Source organism: Anabrus simplex, chromosome 10, assembly GCF_040414725.1.
Source record: "Anabrus simplex isolate iqAnaSimp1 chromosome 10, ASM4041472v1, whole genome shotgun sequence".
Taxonomy (NCBI): Eukaryota; Metazoa; Arthropoda; class Insecta; order Orthoptera; family Tettigoniidae; genus Anabrus; species Anabrus simplex.
Genome location: NC_090274.1, coordinates 38,529,492 through 38,544,357, shown reverse-complemented (window position 1 = coordinate 38,544,357; position 14,866 = coordinate 38,529,492). Strand labels below are relative to the sequence as shown.

The following is a 14,866-nucleotide window of genomic DNA, read 5'->3' as shown; positions in this document are numbered from 1 at the left end:
TATCACACCACATAAGTTCGACTTCGCTACATTTTGTCCATCTCTTTATATCATCAATTACAGAGTGGCGGCCCCCAAAAGCCCTTCATGCACGAACCGCCACTGGTGTAGTTTTGAAACCTTTTGTGGTTGGGGACATTAGAATACATGCACGGTATCCCTTGCCTGTTGTAAGAGACGACCAAACCAAACTCCATGACGCAACACCCCCAGAGGGCCTACCAAGGGTACCAAGCGACCGCTGCTGAGTCCGAATCCCTGCAATTACGAACTGTCTTGTGGCAGCATGACGGATCCTTTCGGCCTTTGTACTTGACTTTCTAGACCGGAGCCGTTATCTCACCGTCAGATAGCTCCTCAATTGTAATCACGTAGGCTGAGTGGATCCCGAACCAGCCCCCAGATTCAGGTAAAAATCCCTGACCTGGCCGGGAATCGAACTTGCTACCCTGCACCGCGGGGCCGGCCAAGGTATCTTCCAGTGGCTGTTCTTATGGATGGGAACGTGGGTTGCTTCTCATATTAATTGTGGCAGGCTCCTATCCGCCTCCATTTATTAACACCACTTCTCTTCCGAACCCACCGCTATTATGTTTGCGAGATCCTTCGTGTACTTTTGCCGATAACTTCATTCTTCGAAGTGTCGGACCTCCTCCATTGTCCTTCTGATTAGTGTTGTACTTCCTCTTAAAATAATCATCATCACCACCACTACCACCAATCACTTCTCGAATGACATCTGCAGATCGCAATGCTGGAATATATCCTACATTGTACAGCAAAGGCATTAAGGACAATACATTCTTACCCACTACATTCTTGTTAAAATATCTCGAAAAAAAATTTGGCGATATGCTGTCGCTATTCTAACGGCCGCAGGGTTTTCGAGTGGTATCCTAGACTTATTTATTAAACTGTTTTCGCTGATTCGAGTTCTCATATTAACGCCTGTTATGCTCTTTTCGTTTCATTTATCTTATTCCTTCATCATTCTTTTTTCTCCTTTCAATTCTTACTTCTGCACGTTTTTGCCGAATCCTAATCAAATCTTTCTTATTCCATTATGAACTGTGTTATTCTACTTATTAAAATTAAGATTTTATAATTCCACCTTTACAATACTGTAATTGTCTTTATTACAAAGACTACATTAAATTACACTCGTGAAACATGTTTCGTCCTCTTATAGGACATCTTCAGTCACAAATACAAATACATAACATTAAAAATAAGGCGAGGACACATTGACATTGACTGACACTGGGTCAGTCCTCAACGACCTTCGAGGACGTCACTCAGTTAGCCTTAGCACTTGAGGTGGAGTGGTCGACTTAGGACGGGCAAGGAGGCCCCTATTGTCAACACACAATCAGGTTCAACTTGCATCAATATAACTCCACATCCTAATCAAGAAATCTATTATAATGTGGCATCACCACAACACTGTTTTATGTACAATATGCACATAATTTTATTCGCATAGCTACTTACGGTGTTTTATAATTGACAATTCGTTGTTTTGAACAACAGGTTTAACATATGATTTTAATTGGACTTCATGCTTCGTATCATGTTCACACCGCACCATTTTAACATTGAAGATTGACAAGACGCTATCACGCCGCGTCACAGGATACAAAGACTTTGCATTTACTTATTTTAATGTGTCCTCGCCTTATTTTTAATGTTATGTATTTGTGACTGAATATGTCCTATAAGAGGACGAAACATGTTTCACGAGTGTAATTTAATGTAGTCTTTGTAATAAAGACAATTACAGTATTGTAAAGGTGGAATTATAAAATCTTAATTTTCATAAGTTGATACTTTGACAATACGGGCTCTAATATGAAATTTATAACGTGCACTGTGTTATTCTATACAACTGACCACGATGTATTCACAATGGCAGCTAACCTCCTATCTATCTACACAAATATTCACTCCCCTCCCGGAGGTGGAGGAGCGGGCCACCTAAAGGGCAACGTCCCCTCTCTGGCAAGGGCTAACCCCCAACTATGCGCGCCAGTCAACACAGCGCCATATTATAAAAGAGTATGCTTGTGACGTCACATATTTAACACAAATTTTGCATTATTTTGAAGCGCTATTCCATGAAAACTACGTTTTATATCTTCAATATTTCTTGCAACAGGTAGCCTCCTCCTTCACCTGTCAGCTGAGACATTAAACATAATCGTAAGTTAACTACTCTAGGGGATATACGCGTTCAACCCAAACACTAAAAGCGTCTTAAATTTTTTCTTTCCATGTAGTCTACCTGTTATCGAGGAACGTAATTCTACGTTAACATGAGTTTCATGTGAATATTTGCTGAAATAAATGAGTCATTTCTTACTCTTGGCATTTGGGAGTGTGTATGTGAGGATCTTCAAAAGGCAGAAGTATTCAGTCAGCAGAACGTAAAGATTGTCGGTTACAAGGATAATGTCCAGATAGAGGAGGAGACTAATGCTAAAGAAGTATTAAAATGTACGTATGATAACAATGACATTTACAATAAGATACAACAGTTGAAAACTAGAAAAGCAGCTGGAATTGATAAGATTTCTGGGGATATACTAAAGACAATGGGTTGGGATATAGTACCATATCTGAAGTACTTATTTGATTATTGTTTGGTCGGAGGAGCTATACCAGATGAATGGAGAGTTGCTATAGTAGCCCCTGTGTATAAAAAAAAGGGTGATTAGACATAAAGCCGAAAATTACAGGCCAGTCAGTTTGACATGCGTTGTATGTAAGCTTTGGGAAGGCATTCTTTCTGATTATATAAGACATGTTTGCGAAATTAATAGCTGGTTTGATAGAAGGAAATTCGGTTTTAGGAAAGGTTATTCCACTGAAGCTCAACTTGTAGGATTCCAGCAAGATATAGCAGATATCTTGGATTCAGGAGGTCAAATGGACTGTATCCCGATTGACCTGTCTAAAGCATTTGATAGGGTGGATTATGGGAGACTACTGGCAAAAATGAGTGCAATTTGACTAGACAAAAGAGTGACTGAATGGGTTGCTATATTTCTAGAAAATAGATCTCAGAGAATTAGAATAGGCGAAGCTTTATCTGACCCTGTAATAATTAAGAGGGGGATTCCTCAAGGCAGTATTATTGGACCTTTATGTTTTCTTATATATATCAATGATATGTGTAAAGAAGTGGAATTAGAGGTAAGGATTTTTTGCGGATGATGTTATTCTGTGTAGACTAATAAATAAGTTATAAGATTGTGAGCAACTGCAACGTGACCTCGATAATATTGTGAGATGGACAGTAGGCAATGGTATGTTAATAAACGGGGTTAAAAGTCAGGTTGTAAGTTTCGCAAATAGGAAAAGACCTCTCAGTTTTAGTAACTGCGTTGATGGCGTGAAGGTTCCTTTGGGGATCATTGTAAGTACTTAGGTGTTATTATAAGGAAAGATCTTCATTGGGTAAATCACATAAATGGAACTTTAAATAAAGGGTACAGATATTTGCACATGGTTATGAGGGTGTTTAGGGGTTGTAGTAAGGATGTAAAGGAGAGGGCATATAAGTCTCTGGTAAGACCCCAACTAGAGTATGGTTGTTGTGTATGGGACCCTCACCAGGATTACCTGATTCAAGAACTGGAAAAAATCCAAAGAAAAGCAGCTCTATTTGTTCTGGGTGATTTCCGACAAAAGAGTAGTGTTACAAAAATGTTCGAAAGTTTGGGCTGAGAAGAATTGGGAGTAAGAAGACGAGCTGCTCGACTAAGTGGTATGTTCCGAGCTGTCAGCGGAAAGATGGCGTGGAATGACATTAGTAGACGAATAAGTTTGAGTGACGTCTTTAAAAGTAGGAAAGATCACAATATGAAGATAAAGTTGGAAGTCAAGAGGACAAATTGGGGCAAATATTCATTTATAGGAAGGGGAGTTAGGGACTGGAATAACTTACCATGGGAGATGTTCAATAAATTTCCAATTTCTTTGAAATCTTTTAAGAAATGGCTAGGAAAACAACAGATTGAAATCTGCCACCTGGGCGACCGCCCTAAATACAGATCAGTATGGACTGACTTGGCTCTTTCAAATGCATTCCATTCAATCTTCCTCATTTTTGGACTGTTAAAAATAATAATTTAGGATCCCACCAACCTGACTGAAACAAGAAAGTTGGAGGCCCTCCCAGTAGCTCCGCTGAACTTCAGTAAGCACACGACAGCCAGGAAGGCGATGAACTTGGTGCTACAGTCTATTGGACACGGACCCGCCTTCACAGAGCCTCCTGAGTACGAGGAAGGATCGCTCATGTTGAGTGGAGTTCCATTGAGGGGAGCTGGTATGGACCGAACGCAGCTACACTCTGTGAACATCTGGAACATCATGAAATATGGCAACTTAACACAACTCGTGTCCATCTAAATGTAATAAAATATATTATAATTTTCATATTATGTCCCGTGGTTTTTTTTTTGCCTGTTTCCCTATCGGGCGCGTCCCAGGTGGCGGATCGGGGGGCTCGCCGGACTTGTCCGGAGGGCTTGAGGGAAATAAAATACCTCTCGCGGACCAAAAACAGGCACAGTCAGAAAACATCTTGAGGCAACCTCTGAGGCTCAATACCTTAGTAGTAACTATGAGATTGTCAAAGAACAATTTCCCCATTATCTTCAACTCACTAGCATGATGGCAACGTCAGTTAATGATACTACTACCCCAGGCCCTAGTATTCATACTAGGTTTTCTCGCTCATCGGATTCTGGGGGACCAAGAACATCATGCGGGAATGTATCGGAGCTTCCCAAATCTCTTCGCCCAAAGGAAAAACATTTTATTGGCAGTGTAAACATCAACACTCTTCGCAAAATTGGAAAGTTGAGGCTCTTAACAGACACATTAGACCAACTCAACATCCAAATTCTGGCACTCCAAGAAACTAGGCACAGTGACGAAAATCATTTTGAATCAGGAAACTATAGAATTTATAAAGGTAAACCAGCTCCTCCCTAACAAAATATTACAATTTGGCACTGGTTTTGCAGTGAGAAAAAATATCACAAATTCGGTATTATACTTTATATCTCCTTCTGAAAGAATTTCGCTAATTACAATCAAATCAGGAAACAAAGCTTATACACTAATCAATGCACATGCACCTACAAACAATTACAATCAAAAAGACCCACAGTAGGTAGATGACTTCTGAGATTTACTAGAAGAAACTACAGCCAAAATTCCAAAACATCATGTCAAAATTCTGCTGGGGGACTTCAGTGCACAAATTGGCAAAGAGAAGAAATTTAGGACCACTGTAGGACTTTATCCTGCTCAGAAAAGAACCAATAACAATGGAGAACGTCTAATTGGCTCCTGCGAGAATTTCGATCTAAAATTGATGACAACCCATTTCCTGGCACTTCCACAAAAGAAAATGACATGGAGATCCCCGAACATGCATTTAGGGGAATTTCAACTAGACCATGTGGCTATTTCCAAGAAAAACCAAAAATAAATTATGAACGTTAAAGTCAAGAAGGGAATTATTGAGTCCGACCACCACCTATCTCTTGTTAAAGTAAAGTTTCAACCCAACAGGAAGAAAACCAAAACAGTCAGAAACCCAAGAATCGACCCTGAATTTCTGAGACAGAGCTCAGACAATTTCCTTGCGAATATCTCCAGCGATGCTCCTTCAAACTGGCTAGAACTCAAGGACACACTCTTGAAAGCTTCACAAAACATCAGCAACCCCCCAAGGAAACTCAAACACAGGTGGTGGAATGACACCTGTGTCAAGGCAATAGAAGCCAGAATTAGGTCCTGGCTAAACTGGAGTTCTCATAAAACTGATCAAAATCGTGATGAATTCTTCAAAACACAGAAACAAACCTCAAAAATCATCAGATCTGAAAAACGAAAATATGATCAAAACAGACTGGCAGAAATCGAAGAAGATTTCAAGAAAAACAATACATGGAACTTCTACAGAACATTCAGAGAAGAATTATTCAATCACCATGCACCTTGTCTCTGTTTCAAACGTACAGATGGGATTTTGGAAACAAGTAATAAGAGAAATTGTGAACTCCTAGAAAACTATTTCATGGACCTTTTAAACTCTGAATCTCCGAAAGAACAATTCACCTATGAAAAACCAACACCTAATCCAGATTCAGAACCCCCCACATTACAAGAAGTCAAACAAATAATCAGAGATTTAAAAGACAACAAAGCACCAGGAGAAGATGGAATAATCGCTGAAATGTTGAAAATTGGTGGTGACAAACTGGCCCAGAGTATTAAAAAAATCTTACAGGACATCTGGCTTTTTGAAGAAATTCCGGAGGATTGGAAATGTGCATTGATTCACCCACTTCACAAGAATGGAGACAAATCAGATATTAATAACTACAGAGGAATTTCTGTCCTCTCAATCGTATATAAAATCTTCTCTAAAGCTCTGAGATTATCAGGCTGGATTCCGAAACGGGAGATCCTGCGCAGAACAAATCCTAAACCTAAAAACCATACTACAGATTCGCAAAACCAAACAAACAGTAATCACCTTTGTTGACTTCAAAAAGGCGTATGATTCCATAGATCGGCAGACCCTGTTCAACTTACTAGAGGAATTTCAAGTTGACAGGAAAACGAGGGAATTGATTAAACAAACTCTGACCAACACAACGTCAAAAGTTCAGTTCTTAGGAGAAATTTCTGAACCGTTCGAAATCAGAACTGGTGTCCGACAGGGAGATGGACTATTCCCACTACTATTCAATTTAGTTTTGGAAAAAGTGATTCGTGAATGGAGAAAAGAAACTAAAGGTATAAACATTGGCAGACTTCTTAAAGACAAAATTCACCTTGATTGCTTAGCTTTCGCTGATGACCTTGGGATCCTTTCGAACAACAGACAAGAAGCAATCCACTCCATAGAAAAATTGCATGATATAGCTTAAAAACCGGACTTCAAATTTCATTTAAAAATACGCAGTTTATGGAAGGAACTAAGTCAAGATTCGACAATCAACCATTAATCACCAAATGTGGAATAATTTCCCAAGTAGACAAATTCAAGTATCTAGGTGAAATTATTCAGCCAGCAGGGTTAAATCAGGAAGCTAACAAAGAAAGAACTGCTAAACTCCAAAGGGCTTACAAAATCACATGGAACAGATACAACAAAAGATGTATATCAAAAAATGCAAAATTACGACACTACAATACAGTCATCAAACCAGAGGCACTTTATGCATCTGAAACACTGATCATTGGCGGCAGGTCACAAATGAAAAGCATTGAGAAACAAGAGAGGAAAATTCTCAGAAAAATCCTAGGACCAAAGTTCGAAAATGGAATTTGGATGAAAAAGAAACCACACGAAATTTTTCAATTCACAGAAAAAATCACAGATACCATCAGAAAGAGACGACTAAAATTCTAAGGACACCTACCAGAATGGATAACAACAGGCTGACAAAGAAAATTCTAAATCTAGCTCTAACCCTGAAAATCCGCAACAATTGGTTAGCAGAAATTCATGAAGATCTACACGAAATGGGTATTGAGGACGAAACCATTCAAGATAGAATGAAATTTAGAAGCTTAGTAAACGAACATAAATTTGCAGAGAAACCAACAAGAAAAATACAGTCTGGACAGAAACACGCAGAAAGGAACACAGTGAAAAAAATGAAGAGATATTGGGAAGAAAAGAAGAAGAAACATTGTGCAAAATAAGTTCAAACGCGCTCCACAGTTGGGCACAACGAATAAAAAAAATCATATTATGTAAAAATTTTAAATCAACTGGATATTATGGTTTAGAGAATAATTTCTCTTAATGCTATGTTATTCTAAATATGGTAGATACATCCTCTAGAGTTACGTACGTGAAACGTCTTTCGTGTATTGTTTTATTTATTCTTGTAGTATTCCAGCAAGATATATCAGATATCTTGGATTCAGGAGGTCAAATAGACTTTATCGCGATTGACGTATCTCAGACATTTGATAGGGCAGATCATGGGAGATCACTGGCAATAATTAGTGCAACTGGACTAGACAAAAGAGTGAATGGGTGGCTATATTTCTAGAAAGCAGAACTCGGAGAATTACAATAGGTGAAGCTACTGTAATCATTAAGAGGGGAATTTCTCAACGCCGTATTATTGGATCTTTAGGTTCTTTTTATGTATGCAAATGATATGAATAAAGAACTGAAGTCAGAGATAAGGACTTTTTGCGGATGATAATATACTGTATAGATTTATAAATAAGTTACATTATTGTGGGCAAGTGCAAGATGACCTCGGTAATGTTGCGAGATGGACAGCAGGCAATGGTACGATGACAAACGGGGTTAAAAGTCAGCTTTTTGGTTTCATGAATAGGAAAAGTTCTCTCAGTTTTCATTACTGCATTGTTGGTATGAACGTTCCTTATGGGGATCACTGTAAGTACCTACAGTAGGTGTTATTATAAAGAATGATCTTCATTGGGGTAATCACATAAGTCGGATTGTAAAATAAAGGTACAGATCTCTGCACATGCTTATGAGGGTATTTAGGGGTTATAAACAAAACCCATGGCACTACAGCCCTCGAAGGGCCTTGGCCTACCAAGGATATAAAGGAGAGGGCATCTAAGTCTCTAGAAGGCCCCAACTAATGTATGGTTCCAGTGTATGGGAGCCGCACTAGGATTACTTTGATTCGGGAACTGGAAAAAGATCCAAAGAAAAGAAGCTCGATTTCTTCTGGGTGATTTCCGACAAAGGAGTAGTGTTACGGAAATGTCGCACAATTTGGGCTGGGAAAACTTGGGAGAAAGGAAACGAGCTTCTCGACTAAGTGGTATGTTCCGAGCTGTCAGTGGAGAGTTGGCGTAAAAATAACATTAGTAGTCGAAGCTGTCTGAGTGGTGTTTTTAAAAGTAGGAAAGATCACAATATGAATATAAATTTGGAATTCAAGAGGAAGAATTGGGACAAATATTCGTTTATAGGAAGGGGAGTTTAGGATTGGAATAATTTACCAAGGGAGATGTTCAATACAATTTCAATATTTTTTTTGTTGCAGTTATTTAAAGAAAGACTAGGCAATCAACAGATGGGGAATTTGCCATCTGGGCGACTGCCCTAAATGCAGATCAGCTTGATTGCTTGCTTGCTTGCTTGCTTGCTTGCTTGATTGATTGATTGATTGATTGATTGATTGACACACATATCTTAATTTGACGGCGATCTTGTTATGACATCATGCGCCTTAGGTCAGCTACCGTGGTCACATCTGTGTATTAAACCTTCTACTTCAACCAAATACACACACCATCCCAGTATATGTAATACTTTTTGATGCATAATATTTTGAAATGTTTCACATGTGACCCCTCCCCCGCACCCCAAACCATATTTGAAAGATGTTTCACATAATGAGTAAATAATCCGAGGATAGCTAATTCAACATACGGTATTAATGTAAAGTGTTTTTGATCGTCCTAACGGAATCGAATAACACACCTGTGTGAGTAGCTCCGAGTTAGAGTATTTTATAGCACATAAGGTTAAAACAGGAATATACACATACGTTTATAACTACTAGAACAGAAAAATAAACAACTAACTATATAAACTTACATGCGAGTGAGATAGGACTACTGATAATGTAAGCAAGATAAGATGGAGTAGAGGCCGCATACACGTACCTACGGTTTCACATGAGATCTGAGTCGATAGTAACGTGTGGCAGGGCATTTGGGACCTGGAAATTTAGCGTTGGCAGCATTCGAAAACGTAAGAAAACTAGAAAATTTGCTGTTAAAATTATCAGAATTGAAAGAAGGAAGCTGATCATTAATTTACTGAAACAGGTTTTGCCAGCCTTCTACTTTAGATTGCAGTTCTGACCTTATCTTTGAGTCTGACAATAACATGGGCTAATATCATCATGGAAATTCTCTGATGCAAACCTACTTTACAGTATAGATTCACTTTTCTTTTTATGTTACAGTTGAGCATGCCTTTTAGACTTCTGTATACTTAATTCATGGGCAGAATTTGAAATTTAAAGCACACAAAGGACAACTAAAATCAGTAGCGTTATTTATTTCACCGCTTCCTGAATCTGTTGTTGGTTCTTGGGAACAGTTATGACTTTTAGTAGACTGATTCCCACATATTTCACAGATTATAAAATTATGAGGCATAATATCGACTGATGTGGATGGACCATATTCATCATTCGAATCCACTGGTTATTTATTACCTTACGTACTTATTTTTTAAATAAATAAATAAATAAATAAATAAATAAATAAATAAATAAATAAATAAATAAATAAATAAATAAATAAATAAATAAATAAATAAATAAATAAATAAATAAATAAATAAATACATATTACCAATAGTTTTAAACATTGCGTATAGTCCGCGCACCTTTTAGCAATATTTCTTTGTACGGGTTGGTGGAGTAAGGAGGCAGCTCTCACGGTTCCGGTAATACTGCCAACTGAATGAAAATGAAATCTGAATTGAATCGATAATATGATCGATCGATATGAATTTTCTAAACCTTTATTATCTTAAGCCAACAACTGTGTGATACGCACTTTATATAACATTATATAACCTTTCTCGATGCAAATCTTGTTCCCAGCATGAATTCTATAGTTTGGCTTTGCTCTGTAAACAACAGACTAGTACGTAAAGTGTACGCAAGATGTCACACAGCGATGCATAAGCGATTCATAGTTTGTGTTTCAAAGGTTGCCAATACGAATCTCGAAGATACATGAGGTCGACCTATTCAGCACCAGGGTGTCCATGTATCGCTAAAAGGTGCGCGTACGGTATGTACATGACATGATATAGATTATGAAATTTCCGAAAATATCTTGCAAGCGTTTGCCGTTAACCTAAAAAATGTACAGATAAACTTGTGTTTGCTTTACTTTCTTTCACAGTTACGTAAGAGGAATTAAATATGCAGCATTTGAAAGTTAAAATTGTTATACCTTTTTACCGCTACTTACGTACAATAACACTTCAAGGCGGTGGATGGCTGTATAAAAGGTAAATAGTGGTAACTAATGGCATGGCAACCGTCAATAAATGCTTCGGCCCTCAATTTGGAAATGTACAATCCATTATGCGTTCAATAACACCATAAAAAAGCACATAACCAAACACAAGAGGCCTAGAACCTCTAATAAATGTCTTAAACAGATCAAGATAGATGTAAATCTTTCAAAGAATATTAGATATGGAGCAGTAACTCGAAAGTCAGGAGACCATTTATTTCATCGTATAGTCTTAGCTACCGTCTGCATACATTTTAATTTGTCGCCGGTGGGGGGGTATGGCTTTTAGTGCCGCGAGTGTCCGAGGGCATGTTTGGCTCGCCAGGTGCAGGCCTTTTGATTTGACTCCCGTAGGCAACCTGCGCGTCGTGATGAGGATGAAATGATGATGAAGACGACACATACACCCAGCTCCGGTGCCAGCAAAATTAAGAAATGAAGGTTAAAATTTCCGACCCTGCCGCTACCCCGGTGGCCAAAGACAGGCACGCTAACCGGATCATTTTACTCTAGGTCTACTAGATGGCAGAGTAAACCCAGTCTCTCTTGGACATCTACGTTTGAATTTTAAAGATTTTCCTTTGGGTGAACACTAAATGTGTCACTGGAAAACTTTTACAAGCCGACATCAAACGATATGGAATGTCGAAAAATTTTGCTCCCTCTGCCGGGCTTCGAACCCGCAATCTTGGGATCCCGAGGCAGACACTCTACCACTGATCCACAGAGGGAGCTGTGATGGTAGTTGTTCGAAAACAAAGTTATTAGTTTTGTATTCGCCCTTTGATTTATATTGTCTTTCAGGAAACTTCTTTAGATTAATTTGATCTGGTTGAATTTGATGTGAGACGCCTGTTCGGCAATGTGTTACAAGGAAATAAATGGAATTTAGTTCCTTTTTCCAGAAGAAATAACCGCTGAGAACCGTAACTTAAGTCGAATTTGCTAGGCTAGAACATTTTGATACAGCTAGAGATGTTCATTGTAAAAATAATGGATCAGTCATATGACCAGTTTATAACAGAAGAGAGACGAAGTACCGAGAAGTACTGTGAAGATGTTGAGGTTATCAAAAGTCAGAACACGCCCGATGACCTAAATGTTAGGCTCCTTTAAACAACAAGAATATTCGTCATCGTCAAGTCAGAACAAATTAAATCATTTCAAGCAGTGGTACAATTAGCTCACCTCTCAATGAAGTTGATTTATTAGAAAGAAAGATGTTGTGTCAGCTTAATAATAAGATTTTTCACAAATTGCCTAAATAGCATCAATTAAATTTAAAGCAGATAGGAAGGAGAGTTAGGGATTGGAATAACTTACCAAGGGAGATGTTCAATAAATTTCCAATTCCTTTGCAATCATTTAAAGAAAGACTAGAAAAACAACAGATAGGGAATCTGCCACCTGGGCGACTGCCCTAAATGCAGATCAGTAGTGACTGATTGATTGAACAGTGGTTAAGTTTTTGGTTTCGCAAGATCCTTGAGGAATAACGCCTTTAATGACAGAGATCGGTTTCAGTACTTGATACAATCCATAGAAGAGTATAGTGAATCACGTGAGATTGTTCATAGTTAACCACAGAGTGCAGACAGTATTATTCCCAAGCCACTGAAGCCTTGAAAGAGCGGTTCGTCAGAGATGTTCTTCTGTTACATATGTACTACATTAGAGAACTTCTCAAATTGGTAATCTCAAATAACCTTCCACATTGTTTCACCGATTACATTACAATCTCGTTTACGCTCTCTGATACTTGAAACCTGTCCTGTGCAGATCCAAGTCTGTGGTTGTTCTCTGTCTTACAAACCAGCCTGCCGGACAAACGGTGACAACAAGGTAGAAACGTCGGATTTCCAAACAACGTGGGGGTGTGGAAGATGGAAATACGACTTGGTGGGAATTTCGCATGTGGAGGTGAAATAAAAACAAAACAAAGAAAGGTTGTTCTTCCATATCAAAGAAGAAAATTGATGACATCTTGAGAACTCCAACAGCTGCAGCCCTTTATAGCTACTGAGTTTAATCTTGTCATTCTTTTTTTAGAAAACTCACTATTGTCAGACATGTTTTGAAACAAGGAACATGACCCTTGATGAAACGAGGATAAAGCCCGCGAGAGAAACGCTATTTTGTTTATTTGAGACCTAATCACATGCCGAAGAAATGTAAATCTAATGTGCATTGCTTAGGTTGTGGTAATACGCAGGTTCCAACCATGTGTCCAGAAATATACAAAGCTGAGAAAAATGCAGGAAAGGATGAGGAACCAAACAAATTACAGGCGAGTTCTGACATGGCAAATCAAACATGAATCAATCAGGAAATATGCAAAAGCTTATGATTGCCTTGCAAGGGGACGTATAAAAGGAATGGCTAGGAGGTATTGCAAATTGTGGATTTCAATGGTAGTACGTTCTGAAGCTAGAAGCCCCTTATGCTGACGAGATGCTGAGTCGTGTTTTGTTTGGTGGAAGTCACACATCAGAAGTGGCTCACAAGAGGTTCAGAATTTGGTGGCAGAAACTGAGATGAAGCTTCAACTGTGAAGTCGAAGGAAAAAATCCGTGAAGAATTTGTACTGACAACGTGGTGAAAACGTATGGGGCTGGTCTAGCATGACAAAATTCTCACAGGAAATGTCATCCCACTAATGGGGTTCTCACAGCTATTGAGACTAAACTGGGCTGGACTTTTGGTGGAGAGTCCTCCTGTGAGCGCGGGGGCTAGAATAACATCCGCGAAATTCCCTGTCTGTCCTGAGAGGCTACTAAAAAGGATCCCAAGCGATCACAACTTGGGAGCAGGCGGGGTGGGGGTTTATCGAAAAATAGCCACAAGAAGAGGTGGGATCATCATATCACTGTCTTCCGCATCGTCTGTTATACAAATTAGAAATCTCACTACCTCTGTTCAGCCTGTGCTTGATGCTTCCTGCAAGACGGAAAATGTTATCTCACTCAATGAATGTTTGGAGAAAGTTCGAATCTGAATTCAGAGAATACCTGAGTAGCGTTTTAGATTTCGGGAAAGGGATATCTAAGCTCCTGCATGACCTATTTTATCAAATATACGAGTAAAGTTTGCAAATGCCAAAACAACGTCTTTACCAGTAGATTTAAGACAGCCAGAAGTCAATCTTGAATTTGTATGGCAACCTGGTAGATTGCTAAGAAATCTACGCTGCTTCGCATTCAGCTCGAACTGAGCTTTCAATTCCAGATCTAAAACTCGTTCAATTATCCTTGTAATTATAGGATAGATTATTAGAGGATGTCAGGAATATAAGTTTTCTTTGTTGCTATTTTGCTTTACGTCGCACCGACTCAGATAGGTCTTATGGCGACGATGGGATAGGAAAGGCATAGGAATGGAAAGGAAGCGGCCGTGGCCTTAATTAAGGTACAGCTCCAGCATTTGCCTGGTGTTAAAATGTGAATCCACGGAATACCATCTTCAGGGCTGCCGACAGTGGGACACGAACCCACTATCTCCAGAATACAAGATCTCAACTACGCGCTCATAACCGCACGGCCAAATTGTCCTGTGGAATACAAGTTATTAACATGATTTTTCCCTTGTAAATTAGAACTAAACTACTCTGGTACCTGGTGTGTGAACAGCATAGTGTTAATAATTTAAAGTGATAAGAACGTAGATTTGGAGCTCACTGACACTTCTTAACTGTACACGATCTGGTCCGTCGAGTATCCAAATACACGCTTTTATTTCTCTTTTAACTTTGTTTCCGGATATTTCAGAAATATTTTTCCTTTATGTTTCTATC

The 14,866-nt window shown here is 38.8% G+C and overlaps 1 protein-coding gene across 3 annotated transcripts in view; it reads right to left on the bottom strand.

Annotated features, from left to right (window-relative positions):
- Oatp58Dc (Organic anion transporting polypeptide 58Dc) overlaps positions 1-14,866 on the bottom strand; it is a 194,120-nt gene that overhangs the window by 128,129 nt on the left and 51,125 nt on the right. For all 3 annotated transcript variants that reach the window (XR_011018771.1, XR_011018770.1, XM_067154966.2), the window contains exon 10: positions 4,147-4,364. Coding sequence is in view for 1 of the 3 variants with exons in the window: in XM_067154966.2 (XP_067011067.2) it covers positions 4,147-4,364 (218 nt within the window). In the remaining 2 variants the exon portion in view is untranslated. The remainder of the gene's footprint in view (positions 1-4,146; positions 4,365-14,866) is intronic.